The sequence below is a fragment of the Pelecanus crispus genome, chromosome 3 (genome assembly GCF_030463565.1).
Source record: "Pelecanus crispus isolate bPelCri1 chromosome 3, bPelCri1.pri, whole genome shotgun sequence".
In the NCBI taxonomy this organism is placed as follows: domain Eukaryota; kingdom Metazoa; phylum Chordata; class Aves; order Pelecaniformes; family Pelecanidae; genus Pelecanus; species Pelecanus crispus.
The window spans coordinates 104,278,645-104,300,518 of NC_134645.1; the positions used below are offsets into that span (position 1 = coordinate 104,278,645).

General features: G+C 37.0%; 1 protein-coding gene across 6 annotated transcripts in view; it reads left to right on the top strand.

The window, feature by feature from the left end:
* The window catches only part of DST (dystonin), a 313,286-nt gene that overhangs the window by 161,459 nt on the left and 129,953 nt on the right, over positions 1–21,874 (top strand). For 4 of the 6 annotated variants that reach the window (XM_075707064.1, XM_075707065.1, XM_075707066.1 and 1 more), the window contains 25 exons: positions 49–155; positions 675–794; positions 1,126–1,221; positions 1,301–1,428; positions 4,313–4,406; positions 4,768–4,922; positions 5,789–6,251; positions 6,339–6,467; positions 6,675–6,752; positions 6,864–7,025; positions 7,125–7,229; positions 8,896–8,991; positions 10,234–10,359; positions 10,761–10,913; positions 11,153–11,307; positions 11,439–11,565; positions 12,729–12,912; positions 13,912–14,069; positions 14,401–14,579; positions 14,801–14,939; positions 15,759–15,952; positions 18,223–18,385; positions 19,075–19,158; positions 19,249–19,356; positions 20,102–20,200. In XM_075707064.1, the coding sequence (XP_075563179.1) occupies positions 49–155; positions 675–794; positions 1,126–1,221; positions 1,301–1,428; positions 4,313–4,406; positions 4,768–4,922; positions 5,789–6,251; positions 6,339–6,467; positions 6,675–6,752; positions 6,864–7,025; positions 7,125–7,229; positions 8,896–8,991; positions 10,234–10,359; positions 10,761–10,913; positions 11,153–11,307; positions 11,439–11,565; positions 12,729–12,912; positions 13,912–14,069; positions 14,401–14,579; positions 14,801–14,939; positions 15,759–15,952; positions 18,223–18,385; positions 19,075–19,158; positions 19,249–19,356; positions 20,102–20,200 (3,602 nt within the window). Of the gene's footprint in view, positions 1–48; positions 156–674; positions 795–1,125; positions 1,222–1,300; positions 1,429–4,002; positions 4,173–4,312; positions 4,407–4,767; positions 4,923–5,788; positions 6,252–6,338; positions 6,468–6,674; positions 6,753–6,863; positions 7,026–7,124; positions 7,230–8,895; positions 8,992–10,233; positions 10,360–10,760; positions 10,914–11,152; positions 11,308–11,438; positions 11,566–12,728; positions 12,913–13,911; positions 14,070–14,400; positions 14,580–14,800; positions 14,940–15,758; positions 15,953–18,222; positions 18,386–19,074; positions 19,159–19,248; positions 19,357–20,101; positions 20,201–21,874 lie in introns of those variants that run through there. The other 2 variants (XM_075707069.1, XM_009488891.2) reach the window with 1 other exon arrangement.

Below are 21,874 nucleotides of genomic sequence, written 5' to 3' on the forward strand. Positions count from 1 at the left end.
CATTCTTACAACTACGTGATAAAGCGCTGTTCTGTCTTGCTCTTTTAGATGTTGATGTTTCCTCACCTGATGAGAAGTCAGTAATAACTTATGTGTCATCACTTTATGATGCATTTCCCAAAGTACCAGAAGGTGGTGAAGGCATCAGTGCAAATGTAAGTAGGAGAAAAATACTTGTGCAGTGTGTGAGCTTCACTAATATGGTTCTTGATTTCAGCTGCAGAATGTTGGCTGGATCTTCTGTAGGACTGCTGATACACTTTTCTTTGACGTGATTTTCTAGGTTGAGATTTTAGAGGCTTAGCAGCTGTTTCATGTTGTGGGCATGAAAATATTTGTGCAAAGAGCTTAACTATAAACAATATACCTGAAGTTAGAGAAAGATGGAGTCAAAGTTCTTGCTGTTCAGTCATGGACCTATAAATCGTGCCTCTCTGATTCTTACCAATTTGAAGTTTATTAAACTAGAAAATTTTTTGTTTTCAGTGGAATTATTTGGGACCAAAACTGAAGAGTGAAATCAGCTGTAATAAGCAAGTAAATATTGTTTCAGAATTGCAGGCTTTAGAAATATCTTTTCTGTGTGTATGAAGACCTCAGACTTCAAAGATAAAGCAAAAATGAGCTCTCAGATGATTTTCTTCTGATCTGTAATCTGGGTTGTGCTTTGCTAGGATGTTGAAGTCAAATGGGTTGAATATCAGAATATGGTGAACTACCTCATGCAGTGGATCAGACACCATGTCACGATAATGTCTGACAGAACATTTCCCAATAATCCTGTGGAATTGAAGGTGAGGTGTGGCATCTTAAACTCCATGCTGGAATGACACTTTATCTTACTGACTCATATCATGCTTGAACAAATAAAGTGCTTGTTGATCTATACAATCAAGTCATCTGTAGAACAGTACTACTCCTTAACCTTTTCAAAGTACAATAAATACATTACTAACATATGAACAATCAAAAGCAAATCTTTAGCTTGTCACTGATCGTTTTTTGTAGAACTCAAGTAGAACAGTATAAGAACGTAAGCTTATGAAGACTATTAGGAGAGGGTTTAGAGAGAAGGGTTATATTTGCTGTAGGTAAAAGTTGATGATGGTTTTTATGTTTCTGTAGGCACTTTATAATCAGTATTTACAGTTTAAAGAAACAGAAATTCCACCAAAGGAGACAGATAAATCAAAAATTAAACGTCTATATAAACTGCTAGAGGTAAGTTTTAACATGCATTGAAATATGTAGAAGTTCCCTTTCTGTGGCTTAAAATAACAAATACCTATAAATTGTTAAGGTCTGGATAGAATTTGGACGCATCAAACTTCCTCAAGGTTATCATCCAAATGATATAGAAAAAGAATGGGGAAAGCTTATTATTGCCATGCTGGAAAGAGAGAAGACCCTTCGGCCTGAAGTGGAGAGGTACGCTAGTGAATGTTTGATAGGCTTCGTTAATCTATTTTCTGTTATTTTAACTTGTATTGAAAATTGTAAATGTTGTCTTCCATGATAACATCCACATTATTTTTCTAGATCAAGTAATTCTGCCTTTGTTCAAGGCCTGAAGTTCTTTACTTATTTCATAGAAGCAGGTCCAGGTGGAAATAACTTTGGTGGTCTCAGAAGGTCATGATGAATTGTACCTGTGCCTCAGATCATCAAAGCACTTAAATACAAATATAAACACCTTCTTTGTACACTTAGTCAGAGCTAGGTTCATATCACTCCTCTGTCTCATTTGGACTTGATTTCATATAAGCAACATCCTCATCCTTTACGTGAAATGTGTATTTGAGTTGGTGCACAGCATTGTGGGCTAACGTCCTGTTCCGAGGTTGTTTAAAAGTTGGTTGTACTCAAGAGCACACAAAGTGTTCAGACGTGCAAAGCGCATAGCAGTCTTCTGTGGTAGTAGAATGTGTGACACTGTTTTGTACACGGCTAATAACATACTGAGCATGGTTAAAATCTTGATGCAGTCTTGGAGCATTTGTGCTTTTTAATGGTACCTCTTCCGAGTTCTGTGGCAGACAGGTGCTATCCATTCATTACCTAAAAAGCCCCTTTTATTTAACTCTAAGTTAAATGCCTCTTTGGGCTTCTACCTGCAGATAGGTATAGACACCTGGGTCTGGATTTGTTCTGCTTAACTTTAAGCATCCAAAGGAGACACCTAAGATCTGAATCACTTTCTAGAGAATCCTGGCACTGACTTTCTGGTGACAATAGGGTGATCATTCTCTCTGGTTTAGGTACCTGAAATTAGGTGTGGAGTCTAGGAAGCCCTCAGAAAGACAGATTTTAGCAAGAGAAGATCCCAAAGACAGTCAGAGTTGATTAAATATGTGTCATACTTATAAAACCAAGAGCATGACTGAAATGGCAGATTCAATGGGAGGTATTGATTCACAGCATCCTGCTGCAAATGTGTGCCTCTATAGGAACTTCTAAGTTGTGCCCACCATGCAGAGCAGAACACTGGAAAGCAGCGGAAGAAATACAGCCTGCTAGCTTTTGTAGGTTAATCTGTCCTGACCTGCCAAAAGCAAAGTTAGTGCCTGCCTTTGCCAAAAGGAATTCTGTTTGTACTTGCAGAAAGCTGGATTGTCTTTGAGAATGTGTATAAATGACAGTTTATTTCTTCTATTAGATGGACTGAGCACAGGTAATTACAAATATATATAACCTCTTTCCTGTATTTCAGGATTGGTAAACACACATAAAGTGACAGATCGTATGGTGGTGGTCACTGCAAAATGAGAGAGAAAAGTTAATTAAGTGATTCTGGCTTAGTGGTCAAGTTAAAATTGTCAGTTGATCTGGACACAAGAACTAGATCCATGTTTGTTATGCTGGTTTCTAGCACATCTCACTAATATGAGGTTTTGATACAGCTCCTGGGGTGGGATTTGCTTGTGGCAAAAATGTGACCTCAGCTAATATTGAAATTTGGCAAGTACTAAAACTTTGTCTGCAACTTTGGTGAATACATCTGAAAGTATCAACACAGATAGACAATGTGTAGCCAGATTGGTGTATGGGATCAAAATTAGTATCATGTCAGTGAGGAGAGTGCCCAACTGAGCTTTAGTTTGCAAAACTAGCGGAGTTTGGAATTACTGCAGGGGTGTGTCTATGCCTTTGCTGTGCTCTTCTGCATAAACAGAGTCATCTTCTGGTGTGGGTGTGGTTTTCAGGAAGAGCAGGGGGTGAAATACTGAAAAAATCACCCCTAACCCAAATTCTGAGTTAAAGCATAAAGTTAAGGGCAGTGATCAGATTTTTCTTACTTGCTTTGCGGTCAAAGCAGCAAGAAGCAATTAGCTCTGAATATGGAAGAAGTTGAAGGGAAATTTGCAGGAGGACAGATTAGTGGGACAGGGCAGTTAGTAAACCTAGTTGGGTGGTGGAGTAATGATGGTGGGTTGGATGGTGTGCAGGTGTCTGAAATTAAGTTGTTATGAGCTGATTAACCATGATATTCCCCTAGTTTTATTGTGCAGTTCCATTTGAAGGAAAAGGAGTCAGGCCAACCTGGAGGTGTTTTGTACCATGCTGTGGAGTGTGGAGTTCTCACTTCACTCCTTTTTGAAAGTTTTCATTGAAGAGTCTGAGAAACATTGCAAAGACTTCTTTTAATTCTTACTTGGCATTTAGACGTTTAGTGACACTTGAATAAAATATTTGGCGCGTCTGTTTCCTAGAGACGCCCTAATGTTGCTGCCTAGTCTGTACTTGCAAAGCTTTAATGCAAGGTAGGGAAGCCAAAAGCAGGTAGCGTACATAGCCCCAGGAAAATCCTTTGAAGAGCTGGCAGAATATTAATTGCTGAGTTTTAAATATGCATACTGAAGCCTATTTAAAGGAGGAGTGCTAGGTGTTTCAAAAGCCAGTAGTGAAATTTCATCCCTAGAAGCTGTACATTTTTTAGGAGTTTTATCTTTTCATTTTTCAACAAATGTAAACAGCCAGAAGGACCGTGCTCTGGATGTAAAAATGAATAGCAGTAGTTATAGCTATCATAGCAGCGATTCATTGTTTAGCAACAGTACTTGTGCTCGAACCAGCGTTGACTCTAACGAAAATTTCCTTTCTGTTAATTGTGGTCCCACACTGATTAAGTCTTGTATAAGCTTTGGTAATCATGGCACCTTAGAAGGAAACAGGTAACTTGGCATATGTATTTGTGCTTTGTGTTAGATGCTGGCTGTTTGTTTGTTTGTTTTTAAAGTCATGCAACATGTCCAGTAAAAATAAATGACACTAATACTTACTTAATTTTCTGAAATGCTCTGGCATCACCTAGGCTGGAAATGCTGCAGCAGATTGCGAACAGAATTCAGCGGGACAGCCGGAGCTGTGAGGACAAACTAATACTTGCCCGGAACGCTCTGCAGTCTGTAAGTCAGTCGGTGATTTTACTTGTCTGTGTTCATGAACTTACTGCAGTGAAATGGCTACTTTAAAAAAAAAACCAAAAAAAACAAAAAAAACAACTTTAGGATTTTTGAGTGCATACTTAAGAGCTGCTACTTTTTTTGTTGTTGTTGTACTGTTATTTTTAATTTAGTATTTTTTCAAGAAAATCCCAGAAATTGCCTAGAGTGAGTTCTGTTAGATTTTTTTGTGTTGTTGTTGGTAGTTAGATAAAGTGCTTCACAATTGTTTCAAGGTTAGAAGAAGTTTTTACCAAAAAATTAGGATTTCTTACAGCTCTCTGATTTAGCTGCAGGGCTTAATGGCTTTCTCTTATTTATTCAGGACACCAAGCGATTAGAGTCAGGGCTCCAGTTCCAACATGAAGCAGAGATAGCTGGGTATCTTCTTGAATCTGAGAACCTTCTCCGCCAGCAAGTGATTGATGCCCAAATTCTTATTGATGGAAAATACTATCAGGCAGACCAGCTTGTGCAAAGGTACTTTACAGTGTATTTATATGAATAAATAAATGTCCCACATATGGATACCTATTATGGACAGCATTTTCAAATCCTTATGTCTATGGATAAACTTCTCAATCTGTCACTGGGCACCCAGATAAAGATCATCAGGTGTTCTGGTGGATACATTACCCACAAATGTTTTTGAAGACAAGAGGAGCTGTTTGTACTCATTTGTGAAAGTGAAGTTATTCACCAGAACATAACTTCGATGTTCAATATTTACTAGATAGCTGAGTGTAAAGCTGTTAGCTTGTTTTATTGCACTTAAAATGCTTTTAGAATTCACTAACTTTGATTTTAAAAATGGAGGTGAGATTTCTGGTGATAGGTCTTAACAGGTAATATTAGTGGGGTAACATTAGCTTATATTTGGCAGTGTTAGCAGAAAGATGCATTTAAAAAGCATAAATCAATTTTATGAAGAAGTGGCTCCAAAGTTTTTCAGGATTCATCCTGGACTGGGTGAGATCAAGCACATAGCAGCTCCTTGGCAGTGAACTGCAAGTGTTTGATCTACTGCAACATGTAGTATCTTGTAAGATTTCTGCTTTGCTAATTGTTCCCTGGAATTCTGTATGGTGCATGCTAGTACTCATACCATGCTGATTTTCTGGTCACTGCCTGATTTCTGCATCTGCTATCTGTATTTATAGAAGTATAAGCTGACATACCCTGTACTTTCTGATATAAATGCTTATTTATAAATATTTGTGTACAACTAAAGTGCAAGAGATCATGTGAATTCATATTGCTGTTCAGTTCAGCATGATGAATCTTAATCATAAGCATTCATTGATATTATATTATGTTTATTTATTTATTTTCTCTTATTTTAATAGAGTTGCAAAACTTCGTGATGAACTGATGGCCATACGGACCGAATGTTCTTCTGTGTACAGCAAGGGGCATGCACTGACAACAGAGCAGACAAAGCTGATGATATCAGGAATAACCGAAAGCTTAAACTCAGGATTTACAACAAACCTAACACCTGAATTAAATGCTGCAATGACCCAAGGTTTAACACCTAGTTTGACTTCTTCCAGCTTGACATCTGGCCTTTCATCAGGTCTTACTTCCAGACTTACACCAACCGTCACTCCCGCTTACACACCAGGCATCCCACCACGGTTAATTCAAAGCTATGTGACAGGAGTAGACGGTGGGACTCTGCAAACACTCAAACTCATGCAAATCAGAAAACCTCTTATGAAATCAGCTTTTGTGGATCAGAACTTAACAGAAGAAGAGGTGAACATGAAATTTGTCCAGGACCTATTGAGCTGGGTGGAAGAAATGCAGGTAGCAACCTTTACGGAAACAGTCCACTTCTAATTATTACATTTACTCCTTGTAGGTCATGGCTAATATTTCCTTCTTGTTTGTAAGGTGCAACTTGATCGAACAGAATGGGGTTCAGATTTACCAAGTGTTGAAAGCCATTTAGAAAATCACAAAAATGTCCACAAAGCTATTGAGGAATTTGAATCCAGCCTTAAAGAAGCTAAAATCAGTGAGGTACAGTACCATATTCTGTATTTCTTTGGTTACTTCCTTACTGGGTGACCCATAGACTAGTGTTGAATTTTAGAACTGTGTTTGGGTTTCACAGTCTTACTTAGTGTTACTTCTGATCTCTAGATGATATATCATGAAATCAGGAGATCTAATGGTTTAACATATCTAACCTTTTTGTTGTCTTTTGACTTCATATACCAAATACAGATCCAAATGACTGCCCCTCTTAAACTCAGTTATGCAGAAAAATTGCACAAACTGGAGAGTCAGTATTCAAAACTATTGGTAAGTTTGTCATACCTCTTCGATATTCAGCTTTTCAGTGTACATCATCTTTGATAAGCAATGAGCTTGAAATTCTGATTTTTGTAATTTTTTTTTTTCTTTTTAATAAAGAACACATCGAGAAACCAGGAGAGGCATCTAGATACTCTTCACAATTTTGTGTCTCGTGCTACTAGAGAGCTGATATGGCTGAACGAAAAAGAAGAGGAAGAGGTTGCATATGACTGGAGTGAAAGAAACCCCAATATAACAAGAAAAAAGGAATACCATGCAGTATGTATTGCTAGTATAATCCAGAGGGAATAATTAAATCATCTTTAAGAATTTAAGAGACTTCTAAAACATTTCTATCTTTTTTTGTCTGGAAAAAAGGAATTAATGAGAGAACTTGATCAAAAAGAAGAAGTTATTAAATCAGTACAAGAAATAGCTGAGCAATTGCTTCTTGAAAATCACCCAGCCAGACTAACCATTGAGGTAAGTCAGTAAAAACTTTTTTTTTCCCTCTTCAGCGTCACTGTTGTATCTGTCTTCCAGTTTCCGAAAAGTAAAAACACTTCTGTAAAGTTATGGTTATGTCTTGGATCGCTTAGATAAAATCCCCCTAAAGTCTAAAATTAAAATTTCCAGAGTTGATGTGTACAGACATTTCTGGTCATGCATGCAGCTTCTAAAGTTATTGATAGAAATTGCATCGGCAAACTGAGGGCACAGAGCAGTCCTTATGTGGTTTCTCTCCTGTTGGATTGAAAGTAACTTTTACTAGAACTTTTTCTAGTTACTTACTGTATGTATGGGATCCTATTATGGTTTAGGGTTGGTTTCGTAACTTATTTGTCAGTGAATTATGAAACTTATTTGGAAGTTAAAAATCTGACCAGGTGAGGTGATTTACTTCAGGCCTGAATCAAGCTCTATATTATAGGTAAACAGTTTACAGAAATTTATTGTAGTTGTTGTAGGGTCATAACAAGTTTCCAAAGGAGAATGTAAAATGGTTTTCCCTGTAGATCTTCAAGAAAAGAGTAAATATAGACAGTGGGTGGTAAAAATGGAAACAATAAAAAACTGTTTTAGTATGTAACAATGAAAAAACAGTCAGAGAGGATGGATTTTTATGGTTCTTCAGCTCAGTCAGTTTATATCTGTGTAAATTGGAAACATGAAGAAAACTCCTCCCTTCCTTCCTTCTCATGACATTTACTTTGAATAGCGGCTTTCCCCATGTTACATGGGGAATTCTATTCTTTAAAAGTATATGCTGTTCCAATAGGTTCTTATTGGTGTATTATACTTAATATGTGAATATATTAGATACATATTATGAAAGCAGACAATCTCAGTGAAGATAACTATGCAGGTTATGATGTCTGCAATAATGCTATATTGGGACATTTAAAAAGAAGAAGGAAAAAAAAAGGAAATTCATGCCTTTTCTACAGCAGAATCTATGAATTAATGCATCAGTCTGAAATTCATTGAAGCCAATGGAAAAACTCATCTGAGAATCATACAGAATTGAAAAATTGAGCCTTGTGGCTGATTTCACAAAGTCAAGAGTACCCTCTGCTGGTGAACACTCGTTAAGTGCATCTCTAGTGGCGGCACCATGCAGACAGCATAGGAGGCATGGTTTGAGTAGGGTTATGTTCTTTAAATTCCTCTGTAACCGTTACAGAAGATTATACATTGCAGCAAGTCCTGATTAATTATTTTTATCATGCATTCAGTGTTACTTTAATATCTGATGTGTATCCAAGGAAGAATCCAGCTGTTTTGAATGAGTAAACAGAGCCACAGAATCACAGACTAGCTTAGACTGGGGGAACCTCAGCAGATGTAGTCCAGCCCCTGCTTAAAGCAGTGTCAGGGCTTTGTTTGGCTGAATTCTGAACATGCCTGAGGATGTGGTGATTTCACAGCTTCTCTGGGCGAGTTTTCTGACGTTTGACTACACTGTAGTGACAGGATTTTTCTCACATGTAATTGCAATTTTCCTTGCTGCAGCTTGCTTTTCCTGGGTGAAGAGGTCAGTTTAGATGCTTGTGTTTGCTACATTACTTTTATGTTTCCTTAATTCTGGAAATGTATGCATGTTTTAATTTTCATTTCCTTTTGTAAAATCCTTTTGTCTCCTTTAAAGGCCTACAGAGCTGCAATGCAGACACAATGGAGCTGGATTCTTCAGCTCTGTCACTGTGTTGAGCAACATTTGAGAGAAAATGCTGCATATTTTGAGGTAAGAATGTGAAATGTTTTAAGTTAGAACCATAGTAAAAAAGTTCCACTGAAACTGCTAGTTGCTCTCTCACAGTAGTTGTAGAATTGATGTTTGTCATGTGCTATCATTAGATGACGAGCTATGCTCCCACGGTTACCACACTTGCATTGTCCTCACAGTTGTATTGGTTCATAGCAGATGGAAATCTGGCCTATCACACACAACTGTTGTCAATACAGGTTTTGCAGATGATATAGAGTAGAGGGTGGTTAATGGTGGCAAAGGGAGAACATATTCTAGGTGGTTTTTCCAGGTCTGTCCAAATAGAAATGGAATGTACAGTGTTAGTAATAAACGGACAAGCGAACACCCTGACAGCAGACACATCCAATGAAACACCTTTCTGATTATCACCCATTTACGTACTCAGCAAATGATGCAGTACTCAGTTATATGCATGAGGATTGAAGATTTAAGTGTTTTTGGGCTAAGAAAAAAATCTACCCTTTTTTTATATTTAAGTTATAAAGATTAGTCCTTAGCGTCTTCTAGGTTAGGTGGTTGAAGAGGAAGGGGGTTGATGTTGGGATGAGATGCCTTCGGACTGGGAAGAATGAGAGCCCAAAGTTAGGAAATGGACCCGGGAGAAGGCAAGGTTGAGCAATTTCGGCCTGGTGGTAGGGGGAAGAAATGGGAATTCCGGATTTGAGAAATTAGGTTTCAGGGACAGAGTGGAATGAGGATTATCACAGGACATTTCCCTTCCCAGTGGTGCTTAACCAGGACCCTAGTTTGGAGGTGCAGATGTCCCTGCAGAACTGCCAAGTGTGGCAGCTCACTTCCCCTCCTGCACGAAATCTTTGCTCCAGTGTGCTTGCCGAAGTTTGCAGCTGGTTTGGTACAGGTTGTAGGCTTTGTCTGTTCTTTATATATGAAAGTAATTGTAACTCCGAGGGAAGCAAGAATCACTTCAGAAAATTTTTCCCTTGCAGGAACAGTAATTAGCTGAAGTTCAATAACTGCTGAATTAATTTTGCAATGTAGATAGTACCAAAAATAACTGGTGTTACAACATATGCCTTCTTGAACAGTACATTTAGACATGAGATCATGAATAGTGTTGTATGGTACAGTGGTCAGTTCAAGCTACTAGAAAAGATTACTTTTTAAAAGATAGCACTTAAAGAAAACTTCATAGTGTAGCTGTTTGTATACTTTTTAGGTTGTTTGAAAATAACCCAGATATTTATCTCATCCTAGTTTTTCAGTGATGCCAAAGAAGCCATGGAATATTTAAAGAATTTGAAAGATACCATATACCGAAAATACAGTTGTGATAGATCAAGCAGCCTTCATAGGCTGGAAGACCTTGTCCAGGAGTCTATGGTAAGAATTCAAGGATTGTATTAACATGAGCTATAATTAAACAAGAAATGCTTACATTATAGTTGGATATAAAATACATGTGTTAAAATTGTTCCTGTGAAGTGAAGGAATACAGGAAGAAGATTTATTTTTTAGAACTTAAAATTAAATGATTGCATCTATCCATGTATAATGACTGTTTTTATACCCTTAAAATACACTTTTATTTATTTATTTATCTTTACAATACCAGATGTTGTGAGAAACCAGTGACTTCAGAAAGATATTTTGTTCTTGTAAAATGTGTTACTTTTAAAGAACACAGTAAAATAAGTCAGGAAAAGAAAAGCTTAACTGGATCAAAGAAGCAGCACTGTATTCTGGCCATCTCTTACGATGTGTTCTTTTCTTAACTGTTTTAGGAAGAAAAAGAGCAACTCTTGCAGTATAAGAGCACAGTAGCAGGCCTTGTGGGGAGAGCAAAGGCAATAATTCAGCTGAAGCCAAGGAACCCTGACTGTATACTCAAAACATCCATCCCAATTAAAGCCATCTGTGACTATAGACAAATTGAGGTTAGAAACTTGAATTTCCTCAAATCAATTACAGACGTGAGAATTCAGCTAAAGTTTCATTAATTACCATGTTCTTGGAGAATACTAGACTCTAAATTTCTTCCACCCTAGTAAACAAGAGCAAATCCTTGTGTTGAACATTGTTTTTGTTGTTCTGTTGCTTATTTGTTGTCACCATTTGCAGAAGCATTTTGTAAAGCTTAGCTCATTAAATTATTCTGCTTTTCTGTTAATACTAGATAACTATTTACAAAGATGATGAGTGTGTATTAGCAAACAACTCCCATCGTGCTAAATGGAAAGTCATTAGCCCGAGTGGTAATGAGGCCATGGTTCCATCTGTATGCTTTACAGTTCCTCCACCAAACAAAGAAGCAATAGATACAGCCAACAGGTAGGGACAAAACAAAACCCCATTTTCTTTTAAAATTCACTTATATGAAGCTTGGGTTAAAATAACATCTAGCTTTTTTTCCCTTTTCATGTGTTACTTTGATCTAAAGTTGGAGTCATTTTATGTTTCAGGATTGAACAGCAATTTCAGAATGTTCTGGCCCTTTGGCACGAGTCACATGTAAACATGAAGAGTGTGGTGTCCTGGCATTACCTGACAAATGAAATTGAAGCTGTTCAAGCTGGCAATGTTGCCTCGGTATGTGCTATGTCTAGCAAGGGCCTCTTAGCCGTTTGCTGCAAAGTCATAGGCTACACTTCCCAGAAATATTGTATAATCAACAATTTGCAGCAGTCCTCATCTTCCTTGCGGGAATAGCTGGCAGTGACCGTGCTGGTTACCACTGTGCCACGTTCTGCCTTGATCTGATCAGACACATTTGGGGAAGGAGCAGAGAGGTTGTATTATGAAAACTACCTGTAGCCTTATTGCGCTAATCTCTTTAGTGTCCTGTTGTCAGCAGAGGGACAGGATCTCTCAAAAGCAATTGAACAGTGACTAAATCTGAATTTTGTTCTGGAAGAGGCTACCTTTCTGCATTTATGTTTAAGATATCTGGGGAGATTTGCTTCATTAGGCTAAGGTTAATCTTCATGAAAACCCACATTATTTCCTTATGGCTGCAACAGTTAGTAAGAAACTAACAGTGGAACAACTGTGAAGCAACCTTTAGTCTTTCAAGCTGAAGGCAGCTGAACACTCAATTCTCTGTAATGCATTTTTTCATCGTTATACATGTCTGTAACTTGAAATGTTAAATAGCTAATTAGGATCAATTTGTCAGAAATTAAATAGTGATATGATCAAAATTGTATTCTGTCTGGCTAAAATTGTGTGTGAGATCACTGAATTACATAATGTTAGATGTATAGCATAACGCTATTTAAAATAATAGTTTATTATACAGCATTGGTGTATAACTGTCTACAAACTGTTGCAACAATATTTGTAATACCTCAAACAACATTTTCACTCCTAATTTCCTGCTGTTGCTGTTGAAAAGGAGGAATCTGAGATAATTCTTGAAGTGTCCCTACTTCCATGACTCTTGCTGGCTTCCTGTTTGTTGGTACCTGGCATTAGATGGAGAAATGGTGTCTGATGTAGGATTGTCTTAACATAGCCCATTATTGGCATTAAAGATGGAAAAGGATTTTACAGTGACAGTTGATTATCAGCTGTTATGCTGATACCTGTCAAGTGGACTCCAGCCCAGGAGCAGCAAGCTTTCAGAACTTTGATTCTTTGACTTTATCATCTTAGAAATTGGTCAATATTGCTTTTTGATAAAAAGTGTTACAGGGAACTGTGTGAGTGATGCATCATTGCTGACTGTGCCTTGGGTTTATAATCTGTTGCAGATAAAAACGATGTTGCCAGGTGAACATCAGCAGGTTCTAAGCAATTTGCAGTCCCGCTTTGATGATTTTGTGGAAGATAGCCAGGAGTCAAAAATCTTTACAAGCTCTGATACAGCACAGCTGGAAAGAGAAGTTAACGTTTGCAAGCAATACTATCAAGAGCTTCTGAAGTCTGCAGAAAGAGGTAAGACTTTGCTGAGAGGAATAGAAAGATGCTGTCACGAGAGAGATTGTAGTTCTTGATAGAAGTCTCTTTGAATACAAGCTCTAGTGAATTACCCGTTTTACCATATTGATGTTGTTAATGCCCCAGTTCCTCTGAACAGAGAGTCATCGTTTTAACGACGTGCACCATTACATTGTACAGAAGCTCTAAGTTTTTTTAACTTTGTATATATTAAGCTATGTAGAGATATTGATGTGTTACTTAATATACAGAGTGCTACAAAAAATTTTACACCCAATAATCTATTCTGTGCACTACAGCTCACTGTTTATTCATGACTTCCTTGTTTTTGAATGTTGGAAATGCAACTTGATTACTTTGTTGAGCTTGTAACAGGATTAAAACTTTTTTCACACTGTTAAAGCAAGAAAAGTGCTTAGATATTTTCCTAGCTCCACCAAATGCCTGTAGTTACTGCTCTCTTAACTCTGTTTTTAAATACAATATGAACAGAAAGCTTAAAATATCTGCTCTGATTTACTATCAGTAGCTAATGACTTAAATACAGCAGCGCAAAGCTGATTGCTACATTAGCATAATTCACTATACTTAAGGAAAGATGTGTTGCCCTGTGCATCTGAAAGAGAGGATTTATATATTAAAAAAAATAAAAAGCTCTGGAGTTTTGCTGTAGTATTGTGCCTGATACCATCTGACACAAAGAATCAGTCACTGAATTTAGCAGTGTCTGCATAAGGGGTGATGCCTGTGCCTGGGCTGAATGGTCAAAAATATATGCTAATTTTTCACATGTGAGGAGGTGATCTAATAGTAGCTAAAATTTACAGGTTCCAAAAATTTGCCTTATAGCCAAAATTCCAATGGAAACTGATGGGATTTCAGCCGGTCATAAAAAGACCTGTAGAATGGTGACTTTATAAAATGTTTCATAAGAAGACATGGTGGAGATGACCTACTGGCTTGGTTTGCTAACATGCGCCTTGTTTCTTTCAACAGAGGAGCAGGAAGAATCTATTTACAATCTGTACATCTCTGAAGTCAGAAATATTAGACTTCAGCTGGAGAGTTGTGAGGAGCGGTTAATACGGCAGATCCGAACCCCAATGGAAAGGGATGATCTACATGAAAGTGTGTTTAGGATTTCAGAGCAAGAGGTGAGCCTTTGAGAAAGGCTGTTTTACCTAGGGAAAAGAGTTTTATTTTAAAACTAATATATGCAGACATTTTGAGTGTAGCCAGGAAAGTTTGCAGTGCACCTTGAAAAGACAAGAGTCAAAGATTCAGCTTGTGTTTGTGAGAAAAAAGATGCCAATAAATGGTGGCTGTGTTAGTTTCCCTCTTATGCATACATTCCTTTTTAAAAATTTTTAATGGTGTCCATGTGAAACAAGCAAAAGACAGCAGACTTGTACTGATAATGATATGTAGAGTATACATGAGGTTGACATAGGATAAAAGTACTGTCAATCACCTTTCATTTTACAGAAACTGAAGAAAGAACTGGATCGACTGAAGGATGATCTGGGAGTCATTACAGATAAATGCGAAGAGTTTTTCAGTAAAGCTGCTGGTTCACCTTCAGTCCCTACTCTGCGCTCTGAACTCAATGTTGTTATTCAGAACATGAACCAAGTTTATTCCATGTCTTCCATTTACATAGATAAGTATGTAACAGGCCATCTCCCATCACACATGTTTTAGTTTACAGTTTTATCTTCCAAATAAATTAAAGATATTGGTATGAATAATACTGATCAAGGAAAAGAGAGTTAACATAATTTTAACATTGTATAAGAGGGTGCCCCATGACATGAACAAGCTGAAAAACACAAGTGTGTTGAGTGTTGTTGTTGATGGTTCAATTAACATGGTTACTGTTTTTCAGATTAAAAACTGTAAATTTAGTGCTGAAGAACACCCAAGGAGCAGAATCATTAGTAAAACTGTATGAAACTAAGTTGTGTGAAGAAGAGGCAGTAACGGCTGACAAAAACAATATTGAAAATCTGATGGGTACATTAAAGGTAAGAGCTGGCTGGTGCCTGTTCATGGGCAAATCAAAAAATAACAAGAAAATTATCTGTCTTATAACACCTGTTTTGGTTATGCGGTAGTGTATCAAAAGTTGGCTGTGTATTTGGAGGAAAGTCTGTATTAGGATTGACATCTCAGGAAAAAAACGACAGCTTTGGTGCATTAGGAATAGGATAGTTTGCATGTGCATTCCTGCTATTAGGAAATGCCTTGCAGCATCTGAACTTCCAAGAGTGGCACTTGTAGTGCTGCAGTAAGACTTACTTTTTTTGTCTCTCCAAAACGTAACATATGCTTAGAGGTAACATAAATATATTGTTATATAAATGTGGCCACAATAACATTCCTGCTGCTGCTATGGTACACTAATCAGGGTTTCCCAGGAGGTTTGGCAGATATCTTTGAGAAAGGGTAAGATTGAAGTTCAGCATTTTTTGTGTACTGTATATACCTCACCTTAATATTGCAAATGATTAGTAATGCTTTTTTGTTAGATAGAATGATTAGCATCTACCTAAGGATATTTTGAAAGGTGTAGTTTAACATTAATATGTTAACATTTGCTGTCTCTGTTTTGATGTATATACTGGGGGGATGCTGTTACTTAGAATTATTCTGCAGTTTATAGCTAATTAGTTGCTGCAGACCCATTCTGGTGCCATTCCAGTGTTTGAGCAACCAGAAATCAAATATTCATTTAAACATTTTTCATTTATTCATCTATACATTTTACTCATGTAAAATACTAATTTATAAAATAGTGTCATCATTTAGGATTTATTTACAATTTATCATTTATCACATACTAGCAATGGAGATCTGAAGTAGATGAGAAAAGACAAGTGTTCCATGCCTTAGAGGATGAACTGCAGAAGGCAAAGATGATCAGTGATCAGATGTTTAAAATGCACAAGGAGCGTGATCTTGACTTTGACTGGCATAAAGAAAAAGTTGATCAGTTAGCCGAGAGGTGGCAAAACATTCATTCTCAAATTGAAAACAGGTTTGTATAACTTTTTATTACAATCTGTTCATGTTTTATGCTGGTTTTGTTGTTTCTGAGGAAAAATAATCAGAAATGAATGTTAAAATAGGTCAGAATGTTTTTCCAAACTATTTGTGAAAAGTAGTAAGATCAAGGATTCTTACCTTTTCTGTGCTGTTGACATCGTTTTCTTACTTTTCCACAGGAAATGTCTGTGACTGAGCATGAAAAGATTAACAAGATACAGAAACTTTATTTACTTACAACTTACTGAAACATAGTAGAGATAAATTGTCTTTTTTCTTTCCAGAAAAAGCCTGCAGAAATGGCTTGCTGTCCTATGGAAATAACATCTGTTTCTCCACATAATTAGTTCTGACAGGCTAAACTGATGAGCTGATTCATCAGTTATGATTGGATTCACGTTAACTTGCTTTTAATGACTCGAGTGCTAAGTCTGGAAGCCCTTAGCTTCCATTGACTTCTGTGATAATTTTGTCGCAATAACTTTTGGTGAAGCGCCAGTATTTTCTTTTGGTGTGCAATGGTTTTCATGCAGCCTTAATATCCAACTGAGATGCTGCTCTAAATTCAGCCCTTCAGTATTACTGTCATGATGATATTGGAGAATGTTACTCAAATGCACATGCCTACACTGATGTACAGATACAGCAGAACACACCTACCCCTAATTCTGAAGGAGATGTCCATACATGATATTCTGGGAAATATTTTTTCCTTCAGTCTCTATAGTTCTGTTTCCTTTCCATATAGAAAAGGAAGAAGTCTCGGCAGGTTAAGGAAGTCTGTACTATACAGCCTGAGTTTATTTCTTTTAAAATCTACTTTAGTGAGTCATTATAGATAACCTGAACAAGAGCATCAAAGATAGTGCTTTTCATGTAAAACTTCACACAACAACCTCTCAGATTTTTGTCCTCCTTTTTTAAGGGGTGAATATCTGTACAGGTGTAATACTGAAGTTATTCACTTGTAATTAACTAATTCATTTGTCTCTATTTAACATTGCTTGAAGTTAAAAGGGAGATGGGCAAAAGCTGACTCATTCAAAGCTGACTGCAGAACAGCTAGCTTTAAATCCACCTCAGATTTTTCATCATCTGGTAGCGTGACAGAATTTAAATGATAAAACAGTAGTTTTATGAGGTATTGAAGTGTCTTTATTTCTTCAGAGGGCAAACATGTACCACATGCTCTCCTCACAGGGCCTTATCCTGGAAGAATATTCTGAAAAATGACTGTTAATACGTAGTGGCTTCTCGTGTAAATAGGACAGATTGTGGTAGTTGCAGCACGTAGCTGTAAACAAACTGCTTTCTGCAAATGTTCACTCTGCTTCTTCCTAACAGCTTGACACCGATGATCATTTTATATGAAAAGTATGTACAAATATTGGCTACAGTTATTGTGATCCTTTCTCTTTTTCATGGTTATTAGCTTTAAAACATCGTTAAGTATGAAACCTGAGCAATACTGTTTCCTTTGCTTGCTCTTTTTTTGGTCTCCTTTTGGCATCTGAGAACAACACTAGTGCAATTCAAACTATTCATTCCAAATCAGACTATAAAAAGTTGTTAAACAAGTATGTTTATCCATAATCATGTGGTGTTTTGGATTAGTTGTATTTATATGATCTTTGAAGTACAAGGACCATGGAAGAAAAATTGTCAGTATGGAAACCATTTTCAAGAAATACACAGCACTCTTTTTCAGGTGTGAAAAACCATAATTTAAAAATGGACTTACCCAACCCGATCGGTTGCTTTCACACGTTCTGTTTAAAAGCTTTGGTTTTAGTTAACTCCTTTTGTTTTGTGGGAGGCACAGAGTATGGTGAACTGCTACTTAACCTCCAGTACAGCTCCTTCCCTTCTTGATTCACATAGGTCACGTTTGAAATACTCTCACTTCTTATAACAGAATTAATTGCTGTTGCAGAGCCCTCCCTCTTGCTTGGGGATTCCTGTGCTCGTGGAGTTTCAAGCAGTTTAACTCACTAATGAGGGATACATGCAGAATTTCTTCCGTAGTAGGATCTCTCCTGGGTGTCATTTATGGCAAATGAAAAGGTTCCTTCAAGCTGGGAATCTTGATGTTTGAGAAATTAATTTACTGTTTAGTTAGTGTTATTTTAGTATGTTTATAGTGTGAGCTATAGCAGAGCTAAGGCATCTGAAACCTTTAAAGCTGTATTTGGCTTAGTGTTGTACTTTTTATCTTTTATATTCATCTTCTCTCCTTTGGCATATCTTCTAAAATAAAATCAGGTTGCGTGACTTAGAAGGTATTAATAAATCACTGAAGTATTACAAAGATACTTACAACTCTTTGGACACGTGGATTCAACAAGTGGAAGATACTCAGCGAAAGATTCAAGAAATCCATCCTGAAAACAGCAAAGCATTGGCTAAACAGCTGAACCAGCATAAGGTATGAAAGGGATCTCATTGTAGAAAAGCACTGCTTTAATGACTGAAAAAGAATTAAAATGTCTTTTGAACCCAGTCATGGCAGTCTTATTTCTTGATAGGAGGTGCTTATGTCCCTCAGCCCTTATTGTAAAATTCCAAATAATCACCAGCTTTAATGTTTTTATGTTTACAGTGCAGCTAACATCATTAATGTATCACTCACTGATTATAGCCATTTAATAGACCAGGTTGTTTTGGTCTTCAGATCTGCAAGAAGAGCAAAACCTTAGAGAGTGCCTACAATTCTGGACTCTGCTTATCACATCATTTTTTATTCAGTACTGCTCTTGCTAGTTATGGATATAGAAGTATTTTCATGGAGGCAGAGCTAAACTCAGCAGCTCTCTCCTGCAAGAAGGAAATGCAGCTTAAATGAGAGACAGAATAACAAATTAAGTGCGTGAAGTGGTATATTCCTAATTTATTCTTAAGTTCAATCACCAGCTATTAAACCTGGCAGGGTTTTTTCACTACTTCTGTAAGCCTGACAAAGCCAGGACATGGGCTTGAGCATGTAATTACTTGTACACACATGGAAATGAGTGTATTATATAAATTTCATGTTGTTAGATAAAGTAGAAATGCTAATAATAATAACAGTAATAAAAATCACTTTTTAAGATGAAGATGTAGATTTGTATTTTACAGATGCTGGTTTCTGAGATTGAAATGAAACAAAGCAAAATAGATGAATGCCAGAAGTATTCAGAACAATACTCAGCTGCTGTGAAGGTAATAAATAACGTTATACTTGGAATCCTTTTTTTTAGTGTCAGTATTATGTGGAATGCCGATCACTTTGTGTATTTTCTCTTTTTACAGGACTATGAGTTGCAGACTATGACCTACAGAGCTATGGTTGACTCCCAACAAAAATCTCCAGTGAAACGCCGAAGAATGCAGAGCTCATCAGACTTCATTATTCAAGAGGTAAATGGATTTCTTATGACAGGAAAATGCGTTTTTTTGGGTCTCTGCTTAAAACGGAGTAAACACCAGAACGGGATTTAGGATTTATTAATGATGAAATAGGGTAGCCCAAGCAAGATTTTTTTTTTTTTCTCTATAGATTTATGATGTGATAAATATCCTATTGGTCATTATGCAGCATTTAGATAATGAGACTGTATATTGCTGTTGATGAACAAAAGTCCCCTAAATTATAAAAAACTATATGAGAAATGTACCTCAGTCAAACTGTTTAGAACTACCTCTGGGCTGGATCTTCATCAGAGTAAACAGGGGGAGCTTTTGTCTTTGCTATAGTAAAACTTACAAGATCTGGACACTTTGACAGATTTCAAAGCAAATTAGCCTCATGTGGGTGGGAAAGAGAAATCTGTCTCCCTGCTAACTGTTAGAGAGAGGAATAGTGACCAGCACTGCTTGTCCCTCTTATAACCTGTTCTTACAGAGGGGAGGAATCAAGTAACTGTGAAGTCAAAACACTGTCTTCTGTTTCTTCTCCTTATGGATCTCCTCAGAGATCCTTAGGATTTATTTGTGCAAGTGCACCCTGCTGATGGCATTCAACTTTGGAATCAAGATTAGGACTTTGGATTCCACAATTAGGATTTTGGAATCAAAATAAGGATAGGTTCTAGAGTAGTGTTTATGACTTCGTTGAAGGTTAATGGGAGTGTTCCCCCCCGCTCCCCGCTTTGTTTCTCTGCAGTTCATGGATTTGCGGACTCGTTACACTGCCTTAGTGACCTTGATGACCCAATACATTAAGTTTGCAGGTGACTCCTTGAAAAGACTGGAAGAGGAAGAGGTAGGTCTTCCCTTGGTAGCCAAACAGTATTTTATTTATGCTTAGCATTGAATCTTATTAACAAGAGTAGGTTACTGAAATTGAGCAGAAAATTACTCAAAATACATGCTTGCTGCAGAACCAACCTTCCAAATAATTGAGAAGAAGAAACTTTAAAATTCTTCACTTTCTTTAGAAATGTTTCTCTCTGGAAGAGATTGTATTCTTTAAGGACTACAGTGTTTTAGTATAATCTATGTAGTGCATATCTCTAAAATAATCCCATATTAAATGTAGTCCTGTAATTAATTGAGCCCATATTAAATGTAGTCCTAGATAAATTACATAAAATTGGGAACACTCTCATAAGGGTGTAAATTTTAATGTTACTATTACAGGAAAAAAATCAGAGTTCTTAAATGAATGTTACATAATTCTGGTGCTGGCTTTGTCTTTATTGGCTTTTCTTGCTATTCAATAGCTCTGGACAAACTAACATTAATAGCATGTATCTTTGTGCATCGTGAAGTGGTGGAGTATACAGATGGAAACATATAATGTTTGTTGATAAGTAGCCATTATAACTGAGGATTTAGTATGACTAATTATGCTAATGGTATCAAGGATAAAAAGTGAAACAAAGAACAAGAGTTGAAACGAGGATCAAGAAACCTGTGAATGCCAATAGGCTTCATGTTCTTCAAGAGCAAATGGAATCTTTTCAACTCTTTTGAGTTGCAGTCTGCTCTGAATCTCCAGGACTGCTTTTTTGAAAATCAAACACCCCCCATCTTCCATCCTCCTCCACCTTCTGGCAGTCTTCTAAATCTTTGATAGCTTCTTTGAAGATAACCTAACTTGGTTTCCAGTCTCAAAGTGATTGGATGGGTTTTTTCTTTGTAATCAGGGTAGCAAATCAGAAAATGAATAATCCTTTTCAAAGGAGGAATGATAATTTTTTTTCTTCTGGGATTAGACCTCTGAAGTCTGTGATTGTTCCAAGATTTTCTTCCATGCCAGTCTTTCTTCCTAACTCTCAGTAATGGCATTAAGAATGCACAGAATAAAGAAAAAACAAGATTCTTTCCATGACATCTCAGTTTAATCCATGTACTGTCATGCTCAGAGCTTAGCAGAGGAGAGTGAACTCCAGCAATCTGTGAAGTCAGCTGAAGTCTTTCAACGTTTGGGTTGTAATGAAGCTGTTGAATTCGGAGAGGAAAACACACCTAATGAAAACATGATGGATGTGGAATGTTTGCAAGAAGATAACTCTTCCAGTAAACCTAAAGACACAGAAAATAAAATGGAAATTAACAGAAGAAAATTAGATATAGATAGATATGATAAAATCAAAACTGATAAAACATTAGAGCAATTTTTAAATTTCAGTGGTCAAGAAAGTAGCATTAGTGGCACCACAGAAAATAAGCTGCATACAGAGCAAGAGAATGTAATGGGTTTTGGTAGTCAAAGTAAAGAAGAAGAAAATGGTAGAAAGGATTGTTTTCTTTCAGCTGAGTTCTGTGTGAGCGTGAATAACGATCCTGGTGAATGGTTAAGTGAGCAAATTGGTGATGGAGAGAGACAGAAAACAGAGGGAGTATCACAGAAGTTGCCTGAAGTGGAAATGATACACAAAACCACAGGAAAAAGTTGTTCAAGAAAGGCAGGGAGTGATGTTCCAGCAAAGGA